Source organism: Vitis vinifera, chromosome 13 (assembly GCF_030704535.1).
Source record: "Vitis vinifera cultivar Pinot Noir 40024 chromosome 13, ASM3070453v1".
NCBI lineage: Eukaryota > Viridiplantae > Streptophyta > Magnoliopsida > Vitales > Vitaceae > Vitis > Vitis vinifera.
The window spans coordinates 24,439,870-24,467,639 of NC_081817.1; the positions used below are offsets into that span (position 1 = coordinate 24,439,870).

The 27,770-nt window shown below is 37.1% G+C and overlaps 1 protein-coding gene across 1 annotated transcript; it reads right to left on the bottom strand.

Annotated features, from left to right (window-relative positions):
• Positions 1-12,103: 12,103 nt before the first annotated feature.
• LOC100244648 (annexin D4-like) lies at positions 12,104-27,307 on the bottom strand. The gene is made up of 5 exons (XM_059741996.1): positions 27,109-27,307; positions 26,686-26,904; positions 24,519-24,746; positions 23,104-23,172; positions 12,104-12,475 (listed from the first exon to the last, which is right to left on the bottom strand). Exons 1-5 carry the CDS (start codon positions 27,259-27,261, stop codon positions 12,104-12,106), a joined length of 1,041 nt encoding a protein of 346 aa, XP_059597979.1. The 5' UTR covers positions 27,262-27,307.
• Between the last annotated feature and the right edge of the window lie 463 nt (positions 27,308-27,770).

A 27,770-nucleotide genomic window follows, 5' to 3' on the forward strand; every position in this document is an offset into this window, starting at 1 on the left:
AGTCAGGGTTTACTTGGCCATCTCTTTTTAAAGATGCCCATATCATGTGTAGAAATTGTGATAGATGCCAAAGGCTTGGAAAGCTAACAAAAAGAAATCAAATGCCTATGAACCCCATTCTGATAGTTGAGTTATTTGATGTATGGGGCATTGACTTCATGGGACCTTTCCCAATGTCTTTTGGTAATTCTTACATCCTGGTAGGGGTAGATTATGTTTCTAAATGGGTTGAGGCAATCCCCTGTAAGCAAAATGATCACAGGGTGGTTCTCAAGTTTCTGAAAGAGAACATTTTCTCAAGATTTGGGGTGCCCAAGGCCATAATCAGTGATGGAGGAGCTCATTTTTGCAACAAACCTTTTGAAGCTCTGTTATCCAAGTATGGAGTGAAGCATAAGGTGGCCACACCTTATCATCCTCAGACTTCCGGGCAAGTTGAGCTAGCTAACAGGGAAATCAAGAACATTTTGATGAAAGTGGTGAATTCCAACAGGAAAGATTGGTCTATTAGGCTTCATGATTCATTGTGGGCATATAGAACAGCTTATAAGACTATTCTTGGGATGTCTCCCTATCGTCTTGTCTATGGCAAAGCATGCCATCTCCCTGTGGAAGTTGAATACAAAGCTTGGTGGGCAATAAAGAAGCTGAATATGGACTTGATCAAGGCAGGAGAAAAGAGATTTCTAGACCTTAATGAGATGGAGGAATTAAGAAATAATGCTTATATCAATTCCAAAGTTGCAAAACAGAGGATGAAGAAGTGGCATGATCAACTCATCTCCAACAAGGAATTTCAGGAAGGGCAAAAAGTTTTGATGTATGACACAAGACTCCATATCTTTCCTGGGAAGCTCAAGTCAAGGTGGATTGGTCCATTTGTTATTCACCGAGTATATTCCAATGGAGTGGTGGACTTATTGAATTCCAATGGCAAGGACAGCTTTAGAGTCAATGGATATCGTCTTAAGCCGTTCATGGAGTCATTCAAATCAGAAAAGGAGGCAATCAACCTCCTTGAACCTCAAAAAGCCTAAGTGAAAATGGGTTTGCTGGGCGTGGTTTTACCACAGTCCAAAATTTTTGTAAATTTTGTAAATTTTCAAGTTTTTTTCCATGCTTTTGATCTTAGTTTTTGATCTTAAATCATGTTTTTAGGTGTGTTTTAATCATGTTATATGATCCCAGGTGGGAGAAATTTCAAGGGGATTGAAAGAAAAAAAATCGGGTCGAAATTGGAGCCGAAACAGAGCAAAAACAGGGGAAAAACAGAGCTCTGCGAAATTTCGCAGAGTGAAGGAAACCTCTGCGAAAAGAGCATTTTGCTGCCAAACCATTCCGCAGCATTGTAGAAGCCTCTGCGAGTGTATTTCGCAATTGCGAAAGTGGATTTGGCACACGAGTGCCACTTCGCAGAACAGTGGCATCCATTTCGCAGCTGCGAAACCCATTGCGAAGTGGAAAAGCGTGATTTCGCACCAAAAGTCCCTTTCCGCAGGGCATTTCGCAATTGCGAAAGTGGATTTGGCACACGAGTGCCACTTCGCAGCACAGTGACATCAATTTCGCAGCTGTGAAACTCACTGCGAAGTTGCTGCGAAAATGGCAAGTTGCTGCGAAATTGGCGTTTTGTTGCGAAACGTAATCTGACCCCTGGGCTTCCGTTTTTCCTATTTATACCGGTCAAAAGTGTTGCGAAAAGGGTTTCAAAAATCAGAGCACCATTCTCGCAGCCCCTTCATCTTCTTCGCCAAGCCACGCCGTCCGTTTCTCCGGTCGTCTTCTCCGCTTAGCAACGCCGGCCAAAGATCGATATCTCCAAAATGGCACGAACGCGAGGAGCAAAATCTTCATCTCCTTCGAACCGCAAAAGGAGTCTGCGAAAGGAGCCAAGTCCAGGCTCTGTTCCAGAACCTGCTCCACAGCCTTCGCCGTCGAGACCAAACCCTCCTCCAGTGAAGCCGGCGCCACCAAAGCCGCCGGCAAGGCGATATTTAACCAGGTCAGGTGGTCAGCCATTGAAGAAGAAAACCAGGGTTGAGAGCTCTGAACCAATTGATTTGACTGAGCAATCCCCTGAGAAATCACCAAATCCTTCACCGGTACAAATTCCAGTGCCGTCACCGGTTCCCTCGCTAATTCCCTCACCTGAAGCAACTCCAATTCCATTGCCGGTACCATCTCCGGCACCCCAAGAAAAAGCTCAGGAGCCTCAAGCGCCAATTCCAGAGCCCCAAATTGCAGCTGAAGCACCTCTGGAAGAAGTGATCCGAAGGCCAATGCTGCCCCAGCCCCCAATCGAAGGAAACTTGGATTGTCGAACACGGGCATTCCACTCTGAGCTTTGCTTCGACTTAGCAGCATTCAGAGTGAGGCCAGAGCTTGCCCAATCCTTCCAGCTGCTGAGGAGATATCATATGGAGCATCTGCTAGCTCCAAGGGATTTTTTTTATCCCCGGGTAGTCACGGATTTCTACCAGACCATGACAACCAAAGAAGTAAGAAATCCAACTCTGATTCATTTTATAATTGATGGAAGACATGGTATTTTGGGAGCAAGACATATTGCTGAAGCTCTGCAAATTCCTTTTGAGCCAACCCAATTCGACAATTTTAAGGCTTGGGTAAATCCAACTGAGCTAGAGATGGTTAGCACCCTGTCCAGAGGAGCTGCCAATCGGTCACACCTGTTGAGGGGGGAGCTACCTCCAGTGATGTTTTTGATTGATGCCTTTTTGAGGCATAATATATATCCCCTGCAGCATTGGACCCAAAGAAGGGGAATTCTCCTGGAAGCCCTATATAAAATGTCAGAAGGATTCTTCTTTGGGCCTCATCATCTTATCATGGCAGCCCTTCTATACTTTGAGGAGAAGGTTCACAAGAAGAAGCTTCAAAGAGCAGATTGCATTCCACTCCTCTTCCCACGGCTGCTATGCCAAGTTTTGGAACATCTCGGATACCCCTCTGAGCCTCAGCAGGAAAGAAAGAGAATATGTCGTGAGCCATTTACCCTTGATAAATGGAATAATATGACGACCTACAAAATTGATCAGCCTGGGCAGCCTCAGCCAGCAGCAAGGAGAGCCTCCCCAAGACATCCACCTGAAGGTATTACACTTGCTACTCCTGCCATCCCTCGAGCTCCACCAGCTGCACCTGCTCCATCACAGCCATCCACATCAGCTGAGCCGAGGATGGCCATCCCTATATCCGAATATCGAGAGCTGTGCCGTGCATTGGAGACTCTTACAGCTTCCCAGAGCAATCTTGCTCAGGAGTTGGCAGCCATCAAAGCATGCCAGGAGCAGATGTTAGCCTCTCAGGCTCAACAAGCTGCCATCCTAAGGCAGCTTCAAGTCCATTTCGATCTGCCACAAGCTGTAGAGCCCTCCACTGAGACTCCACCAGAGCCACACTCTCAGCCTTCAGAGTCTTAAGCTCCAGAGCCCGAAGCCCCAGCTGATCCACCTACTGAGGAGGCAGATCCTTCTGCTTAGCACCATCACCCCACTCATCAGACATTATATATATTTGCTATTTATGTTTTTATGCATGCTTGTTTGTTTTTTTTTAGTTGAAATGAAATCCCAGTATTTTGGTATATATATGGGATTCCTTGTGTTACTTGTCCTTAGCATTGTAATCAAATGAACTCAAAGTAATACAAGTTGAATTTTTCTTGTTAAAAGTTAGCATTAAGTTATTATTATTTCCTTTTCTCACATATTCTATTCTTTTTGAAACATGTGGTTTTCCTCAATCAATATTCGAATTTGATATCAACATGGAGGTACCACTTCCTCTCTTTTATTACAGTCACTCAAATCACATTGAGGACAATGCTCAGTTCGGTTGGGGGGTATGAGGAAGGAAGTATTCTAAACCTTTTTGGTATTGCAATTATATTGGTTAATTAGTTGTAGTTTTTACTTTTTACTAGTGTTACTCTATTCTCCATGAATTTTGAGGAAAAATTTTCAAATTAAACCAAGAGAAATTGAACTGTTGTTTTTCACTTGACTTAGAGTATGGATTATGCTTACTAAAGTGGTTCAATTGTTGAAACTTCTACTGAAATTGAATTGAGTTCTTCTACTTTAAGCTATCCACACACTGTGCACATTAGTTTCCGATTATAAGATGAAAAGCTATTTCCCTCTTGACTTAGGATAATTTTGGGACTTGGTATATTTGACCTCATTTGATAAAAATTGAAACACCCTGCAAAAGGCCAATGAGCCTTTGAAATAAAGAAAGTTGTTTGCTTGCCTTGAAACCCGAGCAAGGTCTGAGGGGTATATGGTGAAAATCTTTTAAGCCTGGTGCCCTAAGCCTTAATTGGTTGGGAGACACCGACCTCAATGCTCGTTACAAGGGTGAATAGGTAGAGCTAGCATATGGTAGATGCTTGGGTATTAGAAATTCATTCTTAAAAGTCCGGGGAAAAATCCGAGGAGTTAGTGGTTGAAAGATCCTTAAAACTTGGTGCCCTAAACCTTAATTGGTTGGGAGTCATCGATGGACCCCCATTACATGGACAAGTCAGAAAGAGTACCCCATAAAGCTACCTTGAAAAAAAAAAAAAAAAAAAAAAAAGATGATGAAAGAGTGTTCTTTTCTTATTGATTTTGGTCAGTTTGCTAAAGTGTTGAAAAGAGATAGGTTGGGGGGTGAGATTAGTAGCATATTATTCTCGGAAGCTAAGGAACCAATACACATAGATTTTTGTGGAAGATTGAAGTTTAGTTCTTAGAAAGTGAAATGATTTTAAAACTTCAGTTTGCATAATGCACTCCCTTGATTGACAGTGTTTAGCATAGGTGTTATGACTCTTGTTGAGATTTGGGTTTGTATTTCTTTAATGCTTCATGTGAGAAGTAGATCATCATGCCACTTGAGAATTATTTTCCTTTCAGCATGATGTTGTAAATTTTAGTATAATTAGCTATTTATTTTTATTTTTCTCTCCTTTATTGCTAAGGGACTAGCAATATGTCGGTTGGGGGGAGTGATTACTACTCAAAAAGTGCTATTTGATAGTCTTTAATTAATCCTTTTTAACACTTTTGAGTAGTAGTTTAGGCCTTTTAACTCAATTGGCATGTTAAGGATCCTTTAAAGCAATTTTGATCACTTTGTGTAAGTTTTGGTGTTTTTGTTAGTATTTTGATCACCAAAGCAAGTCAAGAATGAGGAGAGCTATGAGGAATCATGGGCAAAGCTTAGAATTCAATTGCCAAGAGTGAATCCGGATTGCAAGGAGAAAAAGCAAAGAGGATCAGTCATGGAGCATATTCTTGATGACAGTCGTAGCAGCCACTTTTGGAGCACTTTCTGAAGTCCAAATGATGCAAGCTATATACCATTTCAAAGCTCAGGAAGTCAACAATCCAATGCTTCAAACGGTGTGCAATTTGGAGTTGAAACGAAGAAGTTGCAGCCATTACAAGCCAGTCACTCTGAAGTGTTGCGGAATCAGCCTTTTGTTGCGAGAATTTCGCAACACTTTTGTACAGTAAGGTGTTTCTCCTTCTAACGATGCACGAACCATGCCGCAAGAAGGGAGCTGGAAACTTCAAGATGGAAGCCAACTTTGCAGCCTGGTGAAGATAGCTCAGTCTTGCGAAATAATTTCGCAGCCCTCTTGGGTGTCTGCGAAATTTCGCAGACACCACTTTTCTCCTGCGAAATGGCTCCTGAAGCCTCCCGAAGCTTGCTACTGACATTGGGAGATATTTTCCATTAGATTTTTGTTGTCTAAATCCCAAAATACTCCTTGTAAACCACCAATTACATGATTCCTTAGTTTTTAAGTTAGTAAAAAGACCAAATATCTATGTAATAATTAGTTTTATATTGCTTGGATATAAATACCTCTCGGGAGCCTGTTCTCGGGGAGGAGTTCCTTCTGTAACCATTTTGGAAGCAAGTAAAGGTCTTTTCTTTCTACTGCCTTTCCTTCTCACTTTGTATTTTCATTTTATTTCTAAGTTATGAATTCTCTGAGGAGTTTTCCCCAGAGAATGAGTAACTAAACCTCCAATTCCTTGGAGCTAAGGGTGCCGGGGAAGGTTCCAAGTGCAAGAATGCAAAGCTTTGTGGTTTTAGTTTTTAATGAAGAGGAAGTGAAATCCTTTAGTGATTTCAATGTTTTTAGTTAACTTAAAACATCTTGGAGTCACCTGGGCCAACACTTGGTAAGGCAAGTGATTTCCAACCATGGAAATGCACTAGTTTACCCCTTGCGAGCCTCTGGTAGGTGACTTCAAGGTAGGATTTTCCGGAATTACCAACACTTGGTAAGCTTTTGGACTCCTAGGAGACATCCATTAGTTATCTCTTGCGAGTTTGTGAAGGGGAATCCAAGGTTAAAGATCACCTTGAATGGTAAGTGCTCGTGAGAGGCATGAACCATTGCAAGTTGTATCAGTGAGAGAATTAAAGTGAAATCTAATTGAAGGAGTCTCTGTACATCACCGGTTAGAGAATTGACTCTAAGTTGAATCTCTAATGCGAGGAAATGAACCATCTGACCGGAGCTATGTATTTTGCATGAGGAACCACCCCAATGAACCTAAATCTCCAAGGAATGCTTTTCTTCCTAAATTATTCCAAACTTCTGTTAAGTTAGTTAGTTTAAATCTCAACCTTTACAAATCAAAGTTTGTGTTTTATTCCTTAAGCTAACCGTGAAATGAAACAAAACCAATTCACTTGGAATTGGTATCCTTGATTGCTTGCAAATCATTCCCAGTGAACGATCCTTAGAGCCACTATACTATAGTAGCTTTGTATTTGCTACCCTAGTGTATGGTGTTATAGGTATAAATTTTGTTGATCACTTCCTCAATCAAGGAGCACCAGCTGAACACAAATCAGCTGAGACACCAATTGGGCATGAGTCAGATGGGTGTAGGTATAACGGTGTCCAATGTGTATGTATGGGTGTGTATCAAAGGAAAGTGGGTACCCAAGTCAGACCAAGTATGTTGAGAAGACTGAACCCAGGGTGTCAATGACTATGATCCATCGAAAGCAGCAATCATAAATAGGAGGTGGAGTCTCAATGTCAAAATCAGCAAGGTGGCTATGTCCCCGTATGAATGCATCATCTCTCAATGCAAGATAAACTCTGGGAAGTATGTGTCTAGCATAAACTGTCATCTCACAAAATCATCGTCGATGAGTGGGTTATGCCCCAGTGTAAGCATCTCCAAATCAAACATCGATGAGAAGAGTACAACCAATCATACACCATCTGATCAAAATGGATCTCTGCTCCTCAAAGTCATCGTGGGTAACATGAAGAGAGTATTTGACCTCCTCTAAAGAAAGAGCATGTCTTAATGTGAAAAAGATCAAGCAAGGTGGTATGCCTAAACAAAGATACGCTTAGACATGATCATCCCCCGATGTAAGCTGATATCTCTAAGATCAATCGCCAATGAAAAGGTTATACCCCAGTATAGGGAAAACTCTAAAATGACTAAACTCTGCTGCAGGCTCTCATAAGTGTCTGTGTCCTGATCCAATCATCTCAAAAACATGTCAACAATGATGAGAAGGTTATGCTCCTGTGATCACATCAAAGAAATCACCCAATCATATCTCGTACTCCAATGTGAAAGGAATCTAATCACCTCAAAGGAACAACTATGCCTCAAAAACCATCATCGACTGAGAGGAGGATGCCCTGGCATAATTGTCATCTAAAACTCAACCTCCGACTAATGAAGGTGTGCCCTAATACAATGCATCAAGCATAAAGATTGCATACCCGATAAAAAAAAACACTCTCTGAGATGGCTATGCCCCAGTGTAGGGATCATACCATAACTCCTGGTCCAATTAATTAGAATGCTCTCGAACCAATCCTGAGTATCCCTCACATAAGAGCTATCAAACACAATGTGTGATGTCATGGCCTCAGGGTCGTCTTAAGACTCAGGACATAATGAAGGCTAGGGTGATAGGGTGATAGAAATGAAGGGAAACTAGGCTCAAATACCCAATGATCAAAACCCATGCCCTCATGTATAAAATGCATCATGTATAGAAAATCTCAATAGCCATGGACCTGAAGGTGCCCAATGCGGATATAATATCAATGAGGAAGCAATAAATAAAATCAAACTAGTAATGAGATGTGTAACAATGACGCAAAGAAAGTACCAAACCTGAAATGGGTCGCTGTAAGAAAAGAATAAGAGGTGAAACAAAGAGAATGAATTGAAATAAAAAACGAGGATGATAGTGAAGCAAATAACATGAAGTGGAGTAATAATTCGCTCAAATCAAACGTGAAATGAAGTCACGTCACCAAAGGACATAATGATGGAAGGGGCAATGACCCAAAGCTCCTAAGAGAAGGTCACTCATCTCACTCTCAAAATGTACGACAAAGTGAATACAAAGAATGGAGGGTCTCGGAAAGCTCACATACGAACTCCCATCAACAAACATACTCAATCAAATGGTCCTCGGACATCAATATACACATACTCAATGATAAAGAATACTACACACATGTCCTTTTTATTTTTCTTTTCCATTTTTATTTTTTATTTTTTATTTTTTATTTTTATTTTTATTTTATTTTTTTACATATATACAAATGGGCATGCTCTGAACGCAAACAAGGAAGCTTCAAAGATGAGGTAAAAGAAAAGGATAAACATGCCCTCAAATGCTAATGTAGCATAAACTCTCTCTGATGAGATGACCTGCTCAAATTGAGGATCTCTGGATCAATGTCCACAGGATAGATAGTGGAGATGACATGACTACCCTCCATGCAATGAATTGAGGAGGATCACCACTGGGGGTGGAAGAAGATGAAGCGGAACAAACGATAGATAAAATAAAGAAGAGGATGAAGAACATAACCCACGAGATGTGATGAAATGCAATGATGCAATGATAGGAAAAGATGATGAGAAAAATGTGCCCCTAGGTCCAAGGCTCATGAAACTCCTAAACAATGCGTGCATACACTGAAGGGCCCCTATCCCGGTGCAGAAGGCGAGCAAGGCTATAAGAAAGAAAAAGCTATGATGCTCATGCGAGGCTCAAAGGGCTAGCAATGGTCTAGATGTTAATAAAGGTAATAGGGTGTGAGCTAACCGAAATGAAGGCCACCCATCCTGCGACCACGGTCTCAAACATTGTGCTCTCAAGCCCTCAAATGATCAATACTAAAGATCGATGTCCATATGATATAACCACGTCAACCCTCTAGAATCATGCACCAACCATACTCCAAATGCTCCATAATAATCTCAAAGATGATCATCTCAAAGCAAAGTAAACGGTGATCTCATCAAGTACGACTGTTCCTCACAAGCCAACTCTCATCATATAAGATCAATCTCTATACTCACGATAAAATAAGTGACAGTCTCATCAAACAATCGACCAATCCTCATATCGTAAGCCACCCAAGATCATAAGCTATCCCTCGCCATGCAAGAACAACCATGGGCTCAAACTTTTCACACTCTACCTGGTTGGATCAGAGAGGGGATGCGCAAAGCTAGAAAAACCGAGGATGGAAAGGTCATATAATGGTCTCAATGGTGATGTTGTGCAAAGCTCATAATGGATGGATGTAGGTTAAAGCAAAGTCAAGGTGTGGGAAGTGAGCAAGGTACTACTCTGATCATAAGAAGATGTGTCACAGTCTCAAACTCCCTAGGTCGAATATCTGATCCTAGGCTAATAGGCTCAATATCCTCCGTGATAGGTCAAGCCTCAAGACCACAATGTGCAAGTGAAGAGATGCCCCAAGTAAAAAATACAACACATCATATCACAAAACACAAGCATATGTCCATAAAAGAAAAAAAACATCCAATGGGATAACCGATGAGTACATCATGCAAAAAAAGGATAACAAAGACAATACTCAAGAATCGAGTTATAGTCTCTAAAATTCAAAAGTAAAATAAGAATAAACAAATAAAAACAAAAACAGTGACTGGTCCTGTCATCACATCTCTAGCCACAGAGGGAACAAAATCTGAGAGCCATCGTACCAAGGTAAGCCAATCACGAGTCAATCACCCAAGTCAATAAGATTAGGGACTGCTGGTGAAGGGGTGTCTGCATGCATTGCCTGAGCTGAGGTAAGTATATAAAACATATCGGACTGAGGATGCCCAAATGTCCCAGAATCAACAATGTCCTGTATGGCATGTCGTAGAGCAGTGCAACAATCAGTGTGATGTCCTGCTGACTAATGGTACATACAATATAAATCAAGTCGAAACTGTGAAGGCATAGGATCTGGAAGTGCCCTAGGAGCCAAAGGGACAAAAAATCCCATGGCCTGGAACGTCTCAAAAACTCTACTCAGGGGTATGCTTAAATCTGAAAAGTGTCTCCGACATCGTCGACGAGGGTGAAGTCCCTTCTAAGGAACTGTAATGATTGAAGGGCCTCGAAGCTAGGATGGAGGTCGTGTCGATGTAGCCAATGAAATGGATGAGGAATGTTGCTGGAGCACTGAATGTGGGCGAGGTCGTGGATGCGAGGCACCCAAAGTAACAGATATCAGTGAAGTCAAATGTGGCAATGAAGGCATCGCTACTCCTGGAGCTCCTCTTAATGACGATGGATACTCTAACAAAATAAGCTCAATCCTCTCAACCCTCCGTGTCAAATCCACCATCATCTCATGAAGAGTAGTAAGAGTAATGGGTGCGATCTCGTCCGACATGGTAAACCTCAGATGAAGAAGTCTAATCTCGATGTACTCTATATCATAGCCATCATGCCATCAATCTCTGCTCGGGGACCAGTCACGACACTAAAACTGTCCAAGACTCTAAAACAAACACATGTAAGAGACTAAAACAAAGCAACACACGATGCTACTCAAGATAACAACACATAAAATGCATGATATAAAACAATAATAATAATAAAAAGAAGACAAAAACACATACCCAAGAAAGAAACAATGTCACTAAGTGAAATGAGAGTACATCATGGAAAATAATAAGACAATAAGGTATACTCTCGAAACAAAGGATAAGAACTCGAATCACTAACTATAAAACAAGACTCAAATATAAAATAAAAGAGAACAAAAACTCAAACGACCAACTAAAAATGTAGTCCCAAAATACACCAACAAGGTCTATAATATCAAAGCATCCTGTGAATATCAGTGCCCTGGGTGTCCAAAACATGATGGCATAAACCCGAAGGAGGAGGAACTGCATGTGTGGAATAGGTTGGAAAGGAATCAGCAGTCATATCTGGACTAAGATTAGTATCTATGGTCGATATGGGAAAACTAACCGCACCACTGTCAATAAGATCCTGTATGGTATGACGTAGAGAAGTACAATAATCAGTATGGTGGCCTGCCATTTGGTGAAATGCATAGAACTTGTGAGCACGAAAACATGGAGGTAAGGTACTTGGGGGTGGCCTAAGGGCCAATGGTACTAAAAAACCAGTAGCTCTGAGTCGCTCAAAAGCTCTATTCAAAGGCATCCTCAAATCAAAATAAGTTCTCTCATGTCATCGATGGGGACGAGACTGCTCATGTCGTGGGATACTAGTCTGTGGACGGTGAAAATGAAATGAAGGTCGTACTGTGATAGTATGAGGATGCACAGAAGGGTATTCCTGAACTGATTGATGATGATGATGCTGTAAAGGTGCGAAATCACTCCTGGGTATTTGCAGTGATCTCGCATAGGGATGATAACTAGGTCGTCGATGCTGAAAGCCCACATAACATACGCCTCCATAGCTATCAGATGATCCAACAACTCCCTTCCCCTTATTATTTGGGGAAGGAGTAATATCTGACCATAATCCTCTAGATATGCCACCATCTACATCGAACAAAGCTTGAACCAATGATCTGAAATCCTGGAATAGGACCCATGTTAGATGCCGAGCAAACCTAGGATGCAAACTCCTCAAAAACATGCTCATCTGATCTCTCTTGGTAGGTCACTCAATCATCTCTGCAGCCTTCTCCCTCAAACGGGAGATAAAAGAAGAAACAGACTCATCTAATCCCTGTCTAAGAAACTCAAGCTCTCTACTGTAACGCTCGTATCACCGCTGAATGAATACTGTCTCAGAACTGTGCTAAGTCCTCCCAAGTTCTCCGACGAGATGACTCTAATGAAGCGTACCATCTCTGTGTTATGCCGCTCAATGACAATGGGAACAAAGTGAGCAATTGTGCCTCATCTAGACCAAGAGCTCTCATAACTGTGCTATAAAGTCTGAGATGAATACGAGGACATCCAACACCTGTATATCTCTCTATATTAGGCATCCTGAAACTGACCGACAAAGTGGCCATTGGCACATCGTCAGTGTCATCCCACGAAATCATCTCATCAGGATCTCTCATCTGTCTAATCCTCTGCTCGAGTCTGTCCATGCGAGAACTAGGATCCTCAGTAATGGTAACTGGTGTGACAATGGGTGGAATGGCAGCAACCTGATCATGTGAAATAATATGCAAAGTCTGTGCAACTAGCATTTGAACAGGTGGAATAGGTGATGGCACTAAATTAGATGGCGTGTCCTCAAGCACTACATGCCTACTCTGCTGAGTATCTATCTTCTAACTCAAACTGGTCAATGCCTCCTTAATCGAAACCATAGAAGTGATAAGCTAACCAATCGCAATTGACTGTGAATTCGTCTATAGTAGCTCAACAATACGAATCAACCTCTTTCCCACTCAACCCAGGGCATTGAACCAAGACTGGGACTACAAATAGACTCTTACAAAAGAACCAAACAAAACAACTCAAACACGACTCATGCAGTGACATGGGATGCAACGAACAATGACCAATGCATGATACAACACAACCTAATACATGACAGGGTGCGGTAAGCAATCCTATGGTGACAATCAAAATTTTGATATACGATAGAAACTCTAGAGTCATATAAGTGTCCAATGTGAGATAACCACAAATATGACTAAAGAATTTCTATTTGTAGACCCCCATTTGGGGCTTTTTCTCTTGTATTTCTACATGTTACATTTTCTTTGCAGGTGGAGGGCTCTCAATGAGCTGATTACTACTCAAAAAGTGCTATTTGATAGCCTATAATTAATCCTTTTAAACAATTTTGAGTAGTAGTTTAGGCCTTTTAACTCAATTGGCATGTTAAGGACCCTTGAAAGGGATTTTAATCACTTTATGTAAGTTTTGGTGTTTTTGTTAGTAATTTGATCACCAAAGCAAGTCAAGACTGAGGAGAGTTATGAGGAATCTTGGGCAAAGCTTAGAAGTCATTTGCCAAGAGTAAATCCGGATTGCAAGGAAGAAAAAGTAAAGAGAATCTGCTAAGAAGCATATTCTTGATGACAGTCGTAGCAGCCACTTTTGGAGCACTTTCTGAAGTCCAATTGATGCATGCTATATACCATTTCAAAGCTCAGGAAGTCAACAATCTAATTCTTCAAACGGTGTGCAATTTGGAGTTGAAACGAAGAAGTTGCAGCCATTGCAAGCCAATCACTCTGAGCTGAAGGAAGCATTTTTCAAAATGCTGCGAAATCGCCCTTTTGTTGCGAAGTGATTCCGCAACCTTTTTGTACAGTAGGGTGTATTTCCTTCTGAAGTTGCCCGACATATACCGCGAGAGGGAAGCTGGGAACCTCAAGGTGGAAGCCAACTTCGCAGCCCTGCGAAGATAGCATGTTCTTGCGAAATGATTTCGCAGCCCTCTTGAGTGTCTACGAAATTTCGCAGACACCATTTTCTCTTGCGAAATGGTTCCTGAAGCCTCCCGGTATTTGCTACCGACATTGGGAGATATTTTACATCACATTTTTGTTGTCTAAATCCCAAAATACTCCTTGTAAGCCACCAATTACAAGATTCCTTAGCTTTTAAGTTAGTAAAAAGAGAAAATATCAATGTAATAATTAGTTTTATATTATGTTCATATATATACCTCTCGGGAGCCTGTTCTTAGGGAGGAGTTCCTTCTGTAAAAGTTTGGGTAAGCAAGTAAAGTTTATTTCTTTCTACTGCCTTACCTTCTCACTTTGTATTTTTTAGTTAATACTAAATTATGAACTCTCTGAGGAGTTTTTCCCAGAGAATGAGTAACTAAACCTCTAATTCCTTGGAGCTAAGGTTGCCGGGGAAGGTTCCAAGTGCAAGAATGCAAAGCTTTGTGGTTTTAGCTAGTAATGAAGAGGAAGTGAAATCCTTTAGTGATTTCTATGTTTTTAGTTAACTTAAAACACCTTGGAGTCACTTGGGCCAACACTTGGTAAGGCAAGTGATTTCCAACCATGGAAATGCACTAGTTTACCCCTTGCGAGCCTCTGGTAGGTGACTTCAGGGTAGGATTTTCTAGAATAGCCAACACTTGATAAGCTTTTGGACTCCAAGGAGACATCCATTAGTTATCTCTTGCGAGCTTTTGATGGGTAATCCAAGGTTAAGGATCACCTTGAATGGTTAAGGCTTAGTGAGAGGCTTAAACCATTGCAAGTTGCATCAGTGAGAAAATTAAAGTGAAATCTAATTGAAGGAGTCTCTGTACAACACCGGTTAGAGAATATGCTATATGTTGAATCTCTAACGTGAGGAAATGAACCATCTGACCGGAGCTATGTCTTTTGCATGAGGAACCACCACAGTGAACCTAACTCTCCAAGGAATGTTTTTCTTCTTAAGTTATTCCAAACATTTGTTATGTTAGTTAGTTTAAGTCTAAACCTTTACCAATCAAAGTTTGTGTTTTACTTCTTAAGCTAACCTTGAAATGAAACAAGACCAATTCACTTGGAATTGGTATCATTGAGAGCTTGTTAATCTTTCCCAGTGGACGATCTTAGAGCCACTATACTATAGTAGCTTTTTCTTTGCTACCCTAGTGTATGGTATTATAGGTTATAAATTTTGTTGATTACTCCCTCAATCAATGAGCACCAGCTGGACACGAATCAGCTGAGACACCAATTGGGCACGAATCATGAGCTACATGTCATCTTTGAGTTGGCTACTATGGAATCAGATGGTGCTTTTTGAGGATCAATCAGAATTGGACACTTGGAAAAGGGGCGTTTAGAAGGAAGCGTATTCTGTTATGAAGTGTAGCTAGTTGATAGGGAGGAGGAGGGATTTCGTTGCTGGCTTTGAGAGATTTTTAGCTTGAGGGGGAAGCTACTACGGGAAGGGATGCTGGGTTTTTGGTTACAGGAATAGAGAGGTTTGAGGTGAGGGAATGAGGTGAGGAGTTGCAGATAGGTGAGTTTTTGAGAGCTTAGAGAGAGGTTTTAGTTGGAGGAGCAAGTTGGATAGAGAGGTTACAGAGCATTTTTTTAGAATGAGAAATGAGAAAGAGAGAACCAGAGAAGAAAGGACTTTGAGGAAACCAGGGAAGAAAAGAAGAAGAGGAGCTTAGGAGTTTTCCTATTCATTTATGCTAGAGAGGAATTTTACTAGGTGCATGTATGGTCTATTTTTAGTTCATATTTTCCTATCATATTGTTTTTTTTTTTTATGGGTTTTTCTGTTTGTTGAACTTTCATCCACTGTTTGGAAATGTTTGCCCTGCTAATATCTTATTCTCTTGGGCTCTGTTTGAGGTTATCATGTACATGGGTTCGCATGGATTGATTTAAATCTTCTTTCTCACTCCCATGTTCGTAGCCCATGGATTAATGCTTGAAATGAGGCTTGACATTGCTTGTCATCTGGTTATTCCAACATGTGACATTCTTAAGATTTTCCATTCGTTTTCACCTCTATTCTTTCTGCTACCACATATTGCTATTTTAAAATTTGGGAGTTCATTTTGAGATGCGTAAGTCTGGAGAAGGAATGAGAGTTACTACACTGAAGCCATATTCTGGGGCCACTGGTATTTCTTTAAGAGGTTACAGTTAGCTTCAAAGAACCTTGTTCAAAGGGTTTGGTTAATAAATCCAGATGGTTTAGTGAGGTGCATTAGCATCTATTTTAGGCAGTAGAGTAAAAGTTAAGGGTTTGTTGGAACCGGGAAAGCGTTGGTGTCTTCAGTTGATGAGATCACATTAGTTGGGTCATCAGATGCAGGGGTGTATCTTGCTAGTCTAAGCTCTGATCAATGAATGATGTATGGATCTTCATTTACACCGGAAAGACCATGTTAATCAAAGCTGTTGCAAAAGAGTTTGGTCTGTTTTGTTAATATGAGAATTACTAATCTGATGAGCGAAAGTTTCAGGTCCTTATAATGCATATCTATGCCGCCTTCCTGAATCTCATTCCTAGAACCGATCCTCTGTACAACAGCTTCCTTTACAAATCCAAAGATTCTTTTGTTCTTGAGCTCGCCTCGTCTAATCCACCCATTGGCAATAATGAGACAGTGGTGAGGCCTGTGCCTCTTTCTTAAGAACCCAGATGTCAAGCCTATCGTTAAATGTGACGGGACGGTGGGGGTCTCTTATTAAGGTCGATGGGAATACGGATTGAGGCCCTGACGTGAAGATTTTGGTGAATCATAAGGATCTCGCGGACCTAGTTCTGTTACATTTGAAAAGTCGATGCCTGCTTGAGCTCCTGAGATGTATTTAAATAATGTAAATGGTCGTTTTTGAGGCCTAGACATTTAAGATCGACACCCTTCCATGTCTTCCATGGGATATGTGGCCATTTCTCTTTTGGTACCCCATCTCAGCGCCATCGAGTTCCAGACTGGTTGTGTGTTACTCACCTAGATGTGATTGAGTACTGCTCCAGGGATAATCAGCAATCAGGCAGCACTATAGTATGGTAAAATCCCTGTTGGTGATGAGCCATCCTCCTCTGCAACCTTTGGAAGTCTCTTGCTACTCTCTCATTGCTGTTAAGCTGCTCCTATCCAACCGCCCACTTTCTCTCTTCAATTCAGCACCATCACCATCTCTTTCATTTATTTTCCATTCTTCCATTCATTCCTTTAATTTATTCCTCCATCTAACCACACCACTAAGCCCATTTCTCTTCCTAGATCTTTCTTAACACCCATAACCCCACTAACGACCACACCCCATACCTATGTTTCCTTTGAAACCCCTCAAACCCATTCTTCCTCACACTTGGATGGCCATGCATGACCATAATACGCTCCATACCCTCCCTCATGCAATTCCATTATACACATACCCATTAAAACTACTTCCTCCCCCCTGTGCATGGTCTTGCATGGCCACTTTAGCCGTTATGCCCCTCTCTTATTCATATCCTTTTCTACCTACACCCATACGATACCCACCACCTGTTCTCTTTACTACCTTTTCCCTTCCTCCATTTGCATAGCACAAATGGCGTTCTCCAGCATAGATAGAAATTGGTAGTGGCGCTTCAACTAGTATATTTGGTGTAACTCAATCTTCTCCTCCATTGTTTTCTACAGCCACAGTTGACACCCCTTTCGTCACCGGATTTTGAAAGCTTAATGACGGGCTTCAACATTTTCTGGATCTCGTGTACATATTCGACGTTTTCTCAAATAGTTGGTTTGTTCTTAACCGGGAAAGTTCCAAAAAGAAAGAAGTGAAGTTCAATGACATGATATTATTAAGAAAGCCTAAGAAATTAAGTGCCGACGTAGAGAATGGAACACAACAAGAGGCTGATGATGCTCTCATTAAAAAGCACTACCGAAAGCTCCTTCTCCGTATTATGTGGAATGTATACATGCATAACCAATGGTTTTGACATAGCACCACCTATCGCTGCATTGCTGCCAGTGCCGCTGTCGTAAGAAAACTGCCAGGTGTTCCTCAGACGGCGCTGGAAATGATTTAAAACATGTTTCCTTTTGGGGCAACACAATTGGGTGCTCTTCCACTCATGCATGTCCAAGCTATGACGCAGAAGGCTACAAGACATGCATGTCGAGTATACGTTGGTGGCCTTTCTCCCATAGCTAATGAGCAGACTATTGTGACAATTTTTTTAGCCAAGTTATGACAGCAATTGGAGGAAATTCAGCTGGTCCAAGTGATGCAGTTGTCAATGTGTACATTGATCATGAAAAGAAGTTTGCACTCGTGGAGATGAGAAGTGTTGAACAAGCAAGTAATGCGATGGAATTAGGTGGAATTTTATTGTGCATAACAAGCTCAGAGGCAATGTTTTCTGATCTTGGACACTTCTTATACACTGCAATTTAGATTACCTTCGCTTTCTTGGTTTATCCTGCTCTGATATTGGCATATATGGGTCAAGCTGCTTACTTATTGATACATTGTGACACCAGTTACCCGATCATTTTTTTATGTTTATGTTTCAGTTCCAGAAATTATGAGGTGGCCTGTGCATATAACAGCGATTTTTGCCTCTGTTGTGGGAAGTCAAGCCATCATCAGCAGAACGTTCTCTATAATCAACTAGTGTCAGTCATTTGGATGCTTCCCAAGAGTCAAGGTTGTTCATGCCTCTGATAAAATGCATGGCCGCCTTTTTGGCCACATTTCCTCTCTTTTTATTTCATCATCTTCTATTTTAAAATAATTTCCAATTTTCCAGTTTTCAAATAGTTTTTCGATTTCTCGATTTCCAAATAATTTTAACTTTTCAAATCTTCATCCTTAGTTTTTTTATTATGCCTCAAAAATCCCTTTTCCAATAAACTTTGTTGCCATTTCTCTTTTTGGCATCCATTTTTCATAACTTCTCTGATTTTTAAAATGTTTTAAAATAAGCAAGAATCAAATTTCGTAATTCCGAATAATGGAGTTATTGAAATTGATTCATGCCAAATAAAATGGGCTTTGGTGGGGGCCCAACATATGAGATTTTATGATTGATTGATTGATTCAATTGTCATACATGATTGATTTATTTATTTTACTCTATGACATGCATGAAATTATTTCTTAATTGTGCACTAACCTCCTCTCTTGATAGTGTGTGGTGGCTCATTGCCTAGGTACGTACCCACTCTCACTCTGGTCATTCTCTATGCATATTCTGGTTCCCATATGTGCACGATCATTTTGGGTATTTATTGATTTACTCATCAATTGCCATGATTGCTTCATTTTATTAGTAGAAACTTGACTTTAGGGACTTAGAGGGGTGCTACGGTTTTTACCGTACCTTCTCGGCAAGTAACCTGACCCTTGAACGTGATCCGATTTTTCGTTGACCACATTTTCCAAAAATAAGGAGTCACACTTAGGGTTTTCTTTCTTATTTTGTTTACCCTTTAAAAATAAAACAAAAATAAGTGGCGACTCCAAGTCATTTTCTAAAAAAATAAAAATCATTTTCAAAATAAAAATCGAGCTCGCCATCGAGTGGAAGTGCATGAGCCGAAATGCGGGCACTTAGGTAAGGTTTGGGGCAAGTTCAACTATTGTCTTAGCCCATCCCACCCTGATTATGAATATAATTGAATAAGAGTTATTTAATTTAATTTATTTTTATTTTTCTTTTTTATACGTATAAAATAAAAAATTAATTTTTTAAAAATAAAATTTTATAATATTTATTTATTTGTAAATTATATTTATCATTAATATATATATATATATATATATATATATTTTAGAAAATAAACAATTGAAAAATAAAAAAATATCAAATAGGGAAGGGAGGGTATGAGAAATTCCCATACCCACTTAAAGTGTTTTTTTTTTTTTTGGATGGTTATAAGAATAAGTGTAAATACTTGACCTACAGTCAAGACAGAAGTGACCTATCCCAAACTCATTTTATTGTCATCCTTGGTTGCAAACTTTTTTATCAACATGGTAAAGAGTGGGGATAAGATTTATTTATTTTAACAAAAGTCTACTTATATTACTCTTAAATCTTCAAATAATCATACAAATCACTTATGATATTTTAAAACAGGGTAACACCCTTTCATATTTATTTTTCTAAAACCTTTTCTTCTATACAATATTGTAAAAATTTAACTTAAAATATTATTATGTCCACATACAATTATTTAATGATGAATTATCAAAAGAAAGGTCATTAGTGATACTAATAAATCAAAATAAAAAATGAAACATGTGTTTACTTTTCTCCTTTCTTTTATTGGATGGAAGAAATACTTATAATATTTTATAGAAAATGAGTTAGAAGAAGGAGAACATAGAATGCTCAAAGAAAATTATTGTCTTATTTCATTAGCGCTAGTTAAATTTTTTCAATATCTATTTGCCCATTTCTCCTATTCCACAACTTCTTTGCTAAACTAAAAACTATCCCAACGAAGAACTACACTTAGGGGCTGAGAGGTGGGATGTGGGGAGTGGGTGGGTTAGGTGAATAGGTGATTTTATACAAATTCAAAAGGTCCTTCCTTTCTTCCCACAACCATTCAACAAAGGATAAAAATCACAAGCAAACATGAATGCAACAATACTCTCCCAATAATTTATAGATGCAAGTCACGTGCAAATGCTTCAACACTCCCCAATTACATTAATTCATAAGAATAATTATTTCCTTAATACATTTTGAATTACCCTTTGATATCATTAACAATATGAACAAAAAATTTATTGAAGAATATCCAAAAGATAATACACCAGTTTTAGCTCATATTTTATCATTTCAACATACATGCTCAAGTAACAAATAATATCTAACACTAGAAATAAATCAAAGAGTAGAATGAAAGTAAGAGAGATAATGACACCAAATTTTACATGAAAAATCTCCTTAGAGATCAAAACTATGAACCTACCAACGATAAAGAATTCCTCTATGATGAACAACCAATTTGTACAAGGATTTACTTAACTTAAGCCTACTAATCCTTCACTGACTACATAACCAACACCTTCTCACTTTAGCTGCATGCCTTCATCTTCCATAATATACTTGGAGTCCTCACCAAGTTTGATCTTGATCTCTTCTTGAAGTTCAATCAAGAAGAAAATGAGTTTTCACCAAAAACCTAAATAGATAGGAAATTGAAAGATGAAAAAGGAAATTTTCTTGACAACCAAACACCCTTAACTAGATAAGGATAGAGAGAGGTCAAGAGAGAAGGAGAATGGTTGCAGGTATCTATTCCCCAAAATAGGAAGCAATTTTAGGTTTTAAATGGAAAGAAGCCCTTGATCCAATGGTTAAGAAAAAAAAAAACTTGAATCGATTTGACCAAAACCTGGATCAATCTTGGAACATGACATTTAAACACCTAGACAAAAATAGTTGTCTTAGCTTCCTCAACTCTTTTTAGAAACAAATAGTTCTAGAAGAAACACTTTGAAAAACTTTGGTTGATTCCATCTCATCCATCTACAACCTCAACTATATACCTTGGTCCCTTAGTAAATTCAATATCTTGATCTTCATTAGGCTAGTAGTCTGAGGAAGGATTTGGAAAAACTAAGTTAAATACTTAGGAAATTTGTCTGGAATTACTAATCTAGCTAAACACTCATAAAAACATAAATACTTGTATTACTTTATCATAAAGTTTCCCTTATTGTTTTTGGGTCTTTGCAAAATCATCAAATAAGAACAAGTGAGAACAATGTACTCTCCATATGTCTTTTAAGTGTTTTTTTTTTTATTCTAGCGAATAGAAACCACAATTCCCAACAAAGGCTTTATATTCCTCACAATGCTCTCCATGGATAGTTATGCTATCATGAAGAAATAATTCGGATATTGATGAGTACAAGAAGTAGCACATCGCTTATCACAACTTTTAACCTGTACAAAGATGAACATGACATTTCCATCACTAAGGTACAAATGATAGCAATCACTTCATCTTCTTTAACTTAAGCACAATTTTTTTGGTAGTTGAGTTTGAATTTCTAGTAGGGTTTTTGCATTGAATCAAGTTCAAGGAAGCATTAGTAGATCTTTAATTAGATTTACAAAAGTAGTACTTGTGTGCAACATTCCAACTAGTCCTTTCTACATATTGTTAATGAGTAAAAAAATGCATGCAATTCATATTTGAGTCTATCTATTTTCATGGAAACTTGAAGAAGTTCCAATCCATAGGCACTTGATGCCTGCATTGCATGAAACCTTTTGTTGCATCAAAAACCCTAAAAAATACTTTGCAAATGTGAAATTTCGATAGCTAGTACTAGTAGAAACTAATGATTTCAAGAACCCAATCGAATTATGTTATTTACATATTTCACAACAAAAAGAGCAAATTTGATCAAGATATACTTTGTGTGATTGCTATGAGACTTGAGAAGGACTAGAAGGTGATCAAAGAGCTATTCTACAAGAGGAACAATGTCTCTCTTGATGATGTGGTAGTCAAGACACTTCAAACATTACAAGGATGGTATAAATAGGTTTTTTTTTTTTTTGCATGCTTGTTAATGTATGAATTGAAGCAATTAAGGCTAGATTAGTTGGATTGACATCAACTTTAGAGCTTGAGTTGATTTGAGATATCACTCAATTAGATTGATTAATGTACAACCTAAACTTAAAGTAGGGTTAAAAGTTTATGATTTGGTTCCCAGAAAAAGTCAACCAATTAACCTAATGCCCTAAAGGCCATTATGCTATGAAGATAGTTTTTTTTTTGAAATTAAATGATACTGTCACACACTATCCTTAATCCAAATAGAATATTAATATATAACCATGCTTTATAATATAATGATATTGTCACACACTATCCTTAATCAATTAAAAGACATGCTTTGGAACTCAATCATACTAGAATTAATGATTTATTAAAGTTTTACTTCATAGTAACACCACACTTATTATTACACATTTCTCTTACAAACATAGGAAAATAAAGCATAAGTAGAGTTTGATTCAAAGAAAAAGAACAAGTTCATCAAGAGAGGCATTTTTAATCACTTCCATTAACCAGCTCTTTGGACCAACGTGACCAAGAAATCTTTATAATTTCCAAGAGCTACATCTTCAATCTTCTTGGTTAGAGGAGTTCCATATTGCTTATTATATTCCTCAGCAATTTCCTTTATATCAACATTGGCTCGAGTTACAATAACTCGAGTTAGGGCTTTTTTTCATCCTTGTTTGCATTAGCTTTCATTGTCGAATCTAAAATCTAAGATTAAAAAAAAAAAAAGTCCAAGAAATGCTTCAACAAAAAAAAAAAAAAATCATTTTTTAATGTGTTATAGTGAATTTATCTCACCTTACTGAAGTACATCGGAGGAGCATACAAGCAATAAATTATGTCCTTCAAACTTGTCTCATCAAGATCCTAAACAATGAGGAATTATATTAAAATGAATATTTTTGAAAGCTAATTCAAGGAAAAATGAGTTCTAATAAATATTAAAATGAAAAGAATTGTTCAAAGTAACACAAGAATGAAAATTGTTTTTTTTTTTTTTTAAATTTATAAAAAAGACTAGAGTTTAAAAACAATATAATGAATAAGAATAAAAATAGAGTAAAAAAAAGGCATATGAGTGGACCACACAAATAATGTTCCATGATTCAAAACAATATGTTTTTCCTTATAATTTGTATGTTCATAATTTTACATGTTTAACTATTAGCAAGGTACATATTTCAATTTAATTACTTCTTAGAATGTATTTGGTATGTGAAAATAAAATAAAATAAAGATAAATCATAACATCACCATAAAAGAGAAAAAAATTAAAATCCAAAAAACAAAAAAAATAATTTTGTATCCACAAGATTGAAATTTTAATTTCATTCTTATATTTAATAAGTAATTTGGACTTAGAAATAAATAGGAAATGGAATAGGTTCTTTTTATTCCTATACCCATTTTCTATTCTAGTGTTTCAAATATTACATAATTCTTTTTTAACTGTTTTGAAGTGAAAAAGTGATAATAGTAGAGGAAAAGGGAAGAGAAGGAAATACAAGAAAGAGGAAAAAGGAACAAAGAAAGAGAAAAAAAGAACATAAAAAAACAAAAAAGGATAACAAATACTAACTTTTAAGTTAAATACTAATTAACCTTCATTTTTTTTTCTTTTTAACTTTATTCATTTATTAATGTTTAAGTAAAGAATAAAAAGTGCCTTTGATATGCAGGAATTAAAATATGATAGGAATGTTGGATGACATGTATTATGTAAAAAAAAAAAAATCATTTTTTTATAATAATATATATATTTAAGAAAAATTGCGTTTTCACACATTCACTCATGTAAAAATAAGGAAAAAGTGTATTTTCATATACTTGCGTAAAAATAATTACAAAATAGAAACTTTGTAAAAATAATTCAAGTTTTATGCACTCATCCAGTCAAAGGTAGTATCTACATCATTAAAATATAGTATTTGAATGATCAAAATTGTAATTTGAGCAAAAAGTGCATGAAATGCTAATCATTTTTAGATAACTACTTGAAATTTGTATTTTATAAACTTAAGTTCCCATTTGGTGGTTTTTTCATATAAATGTATGGAAACACATTTTTTTTTTATTTCTCATTTCCATTTTTGAAATAATTCAAATATAATAATGATTGGAAAATAGAATAGATTTCCTATTCCTATTTCATATTCTAATGTTTCAATCAGGCCTTAAGAATTAACAAATATAATATCATGATTATGTTATACCTCTTCAATGTTCTTGTTAAAAGTCTCCTTGTAACATTTGAAGACGGCCTTGAGATGAGGCTTGCTTCTTGTTGCTAGAATCCTTACAATCTCTTCATCTTTGAATAGCTTCTTCTTATCACCATGTCTATTAATGGTTATACCAAGTTTTATAGCCTCTGATCTAACTGCAACATCATTAATTCGTGATCCTTCATATCTGTACGTACTTACAAGTGCTACCAAAAGCTGTTGATACAAGAAGCAATTTTTCATTACATTATTTTATGTTGATAATAATATTTGTTGCATGGTTTCTTTATGTGGTTATGAGTTTTTAGTTATCATTAGATAGAATGTGTTTGATTAAAGCTCTCCAAAATCAAAGATATGGGAGGGAAAGAACTATGTTTGGTTGGTGGGCAAAATGGGCTTTCAAGTTTCAAATTGCGACATACAATGGGCTAGGTTCAGTCAAGAACAAGACTTTCAAGGTGTTTGTCTTTTTAGCTTTTTAATGAAAGCAATTTTCTTTTGGACTTTAAGTTGTTTGTTTTTCTACTTTTCATGACTTATTATAAAATTTTGGTTGAATAGAAAAAACTAAAATATTTGGTTGAATAGAAAAAATCAAAATATTTGACTTTTTCTAAATGGATAAAGTACCATGTTGTTTTTCTTTACCTTTTAATGCTTAATAGAAATAAAATATTAAAAAAACAAACAACCTAATACTTAACAATATTAAGCACTATTTAGTTTTAATTTCTATTTAAAATTAAGTAAGAAAACAAACACCACCTTATGCTTTTTGGCCCATAAATGAACTTCAAATTGGATCCAAAATATGATAAAGCTTGAAGTCCAATTTATTATGATTGGGCTTAGGGGTTGTACAGATTATTGGATGGAGTTTTTGAAGTGTTGGACCAAACTAAAATGAAATCTCAACTATTGAGTTGATATTGATTGATAATTAAACTAAGAGCCCGTTTGATAATGATTTTAGGAAGTGTTTATAATATTTTTAATGCTTAAAAATTTATATCATTCAAGTGTTAAAAAGGCTAGAAACATTTTCTAAAATTACTATCAAACGTACTCTAAAAGTATGTTTGACAATAGTTCTAGAAAGTGCTTTTAACTTAAAAAGTGTTTTTGAAAAAAATTAGATGTTTAGTAAAATTTAGGAACCGCTTCTAAAAATATGAAAAATCACTTTTAGTATTGAAAAGTCACTTATAGTATTTTTTGGAGAAACACTTGATAAATGATTTTTTTTTTTAAAATATTTCTAAAGAAAACACTTTCATTAAAAATACTTTTAAGTTGCCAAACACACTTTAAGAGTGTATTTGACAGTGTTTCTTCTTGAAGTGTTTTTAGCCTAAAAAGTGTTTTGGAAAAAAATTAGATGTTTGGTAAAATTTAGGAAACACTTCTAAAAATATGAAAACTCACTTGTTGTATTGAAAAGTCACTTATAGTATTTTTTGGAGAAACACTTGATAAATGATTTTTTTTTTAAAAATGTTAGAGTGTTTTTTACATTTTTCCAAACAGTTGATTTTTCTTCAGAAACAGATTTCTTTTTTCTTTTTTATACTAAAAGTGCTTTCTAGAAATACTATCAATGGGACTCATAAATTACCTTTCAAATATGACCAAATTGCTTTCTAAATATGATCATCTTACATAATTATGACCGTAGTAATTCTTGATTGGTTCATTAACATGACTATATATATTACCTCTCACAGTATCCTAATGAACATGCATTGCACCATATAAAACTCCATTATTGAGAAAAGACACAATTATAAGACTTTCTAGGAGTCCAACTAATGGGGACAAAAAAAAAAAGTTCGAAACTCCAATTGTAGAAGAGTAGGCTCAAAAGATCATTTGCAATTGCATGTCCTTAAGCCCAACCATCATTTATGGAGAAAATATATGTTAGAAAGAAAGACGAATGCCATCTTTTTAAGAAATAATTAGTCAAAATGCTTCAATAAATTAATAAGGTAGAAATGCTCTTTACTTGATTAAAAATTGCATAATATCTCACTAATCTAAGTCAATTTTTATTTTCAAATAAAACAACTAAAAAAAATGCTGATACACTTCAAATATAGTTTGATGCAAAAAAGAAAAAAAGAAAAAAAACGTTACTAAAAGTAGTACTAACCTGGCGTTCGATGCCTTCAACTCGGGAAGCAATGTCTTCCTCGATGGATTCAACGTAGAGGGACTGGTATGCTTTCCTAGCTCCCAAGAGCTCGTCTGATGATCTGGTGCATGCAAGTTCAATGAGTAAGCCATATGCTTGAGGGCGTCCGTCCAAAGCCTTCCTTGCCATGCGAGCATCTCTTTCCCAAGGATGCATGGTCCATTGCACCACAACATCCTGACCACAAAAATGTTAAAAAACTAATCATATTATTGCAAAAACCAATTTTAAGTCATCATTTGTCTCCCTGTCTTTTGTAATTCACTTGTAATTTTTGTTGTCTCATGAGAATTAATTTTTTTTTACGATAAAATAATATATAAATATCTTTAATTCTATTTTTTGCATAAATACCTAATTTTATATTGGACATATAGATACCTGAAAACGCAGAAATTCCTTTACTAGAAATGCAATATGATAATCTTGCCATCTCTCAAACAAAAAGTATTTATCCTTAAGAAAGATGGAAGAACTTTCATTCCTAAAAGTTGTCAAGTCTTCTGGATGCCATTTTACTAAGATCTCCATCATTGATTTCTCGTCAACTCCAAGTATTCCTAGAAATGTAAATCAAGATTATTTCAACCTTCTAATCAATATTAATAATGAAAGAACAAAGAAACAATTTGAAATCATATGGGACATGAGATCATATGAAATCATCCATATTGACACAAATTTTCACTAGAATTATTAAGAAAATAACATGCCACAATAAGTACAACTAGAGTAAACAATTTGAATGTAAAAGAATGCAGTTGTTTGTGATTTAGAAAAAATAAAGTCAAGGGACAAGGAGAAAGAACCAGAGAAAGCCTTTGCGAGAGTGCGGCTCTTATTTGGCAAAGACATAATTTTTCTCCCTTCTTCGTTTGTTTTCTTTTTCCTTCTTTTGATGGAGACAACAAGAATGGTGGCCTTCTTTACCTCCATCATGGCATTAATTTATAAGTAAGCTAAGGGGTATTTAGGGTAAGTAAGAAGACTAAAAAATGGAATGACTTGTGGGAGGGGGGAAATGTCTTAATTGCATGTCAACA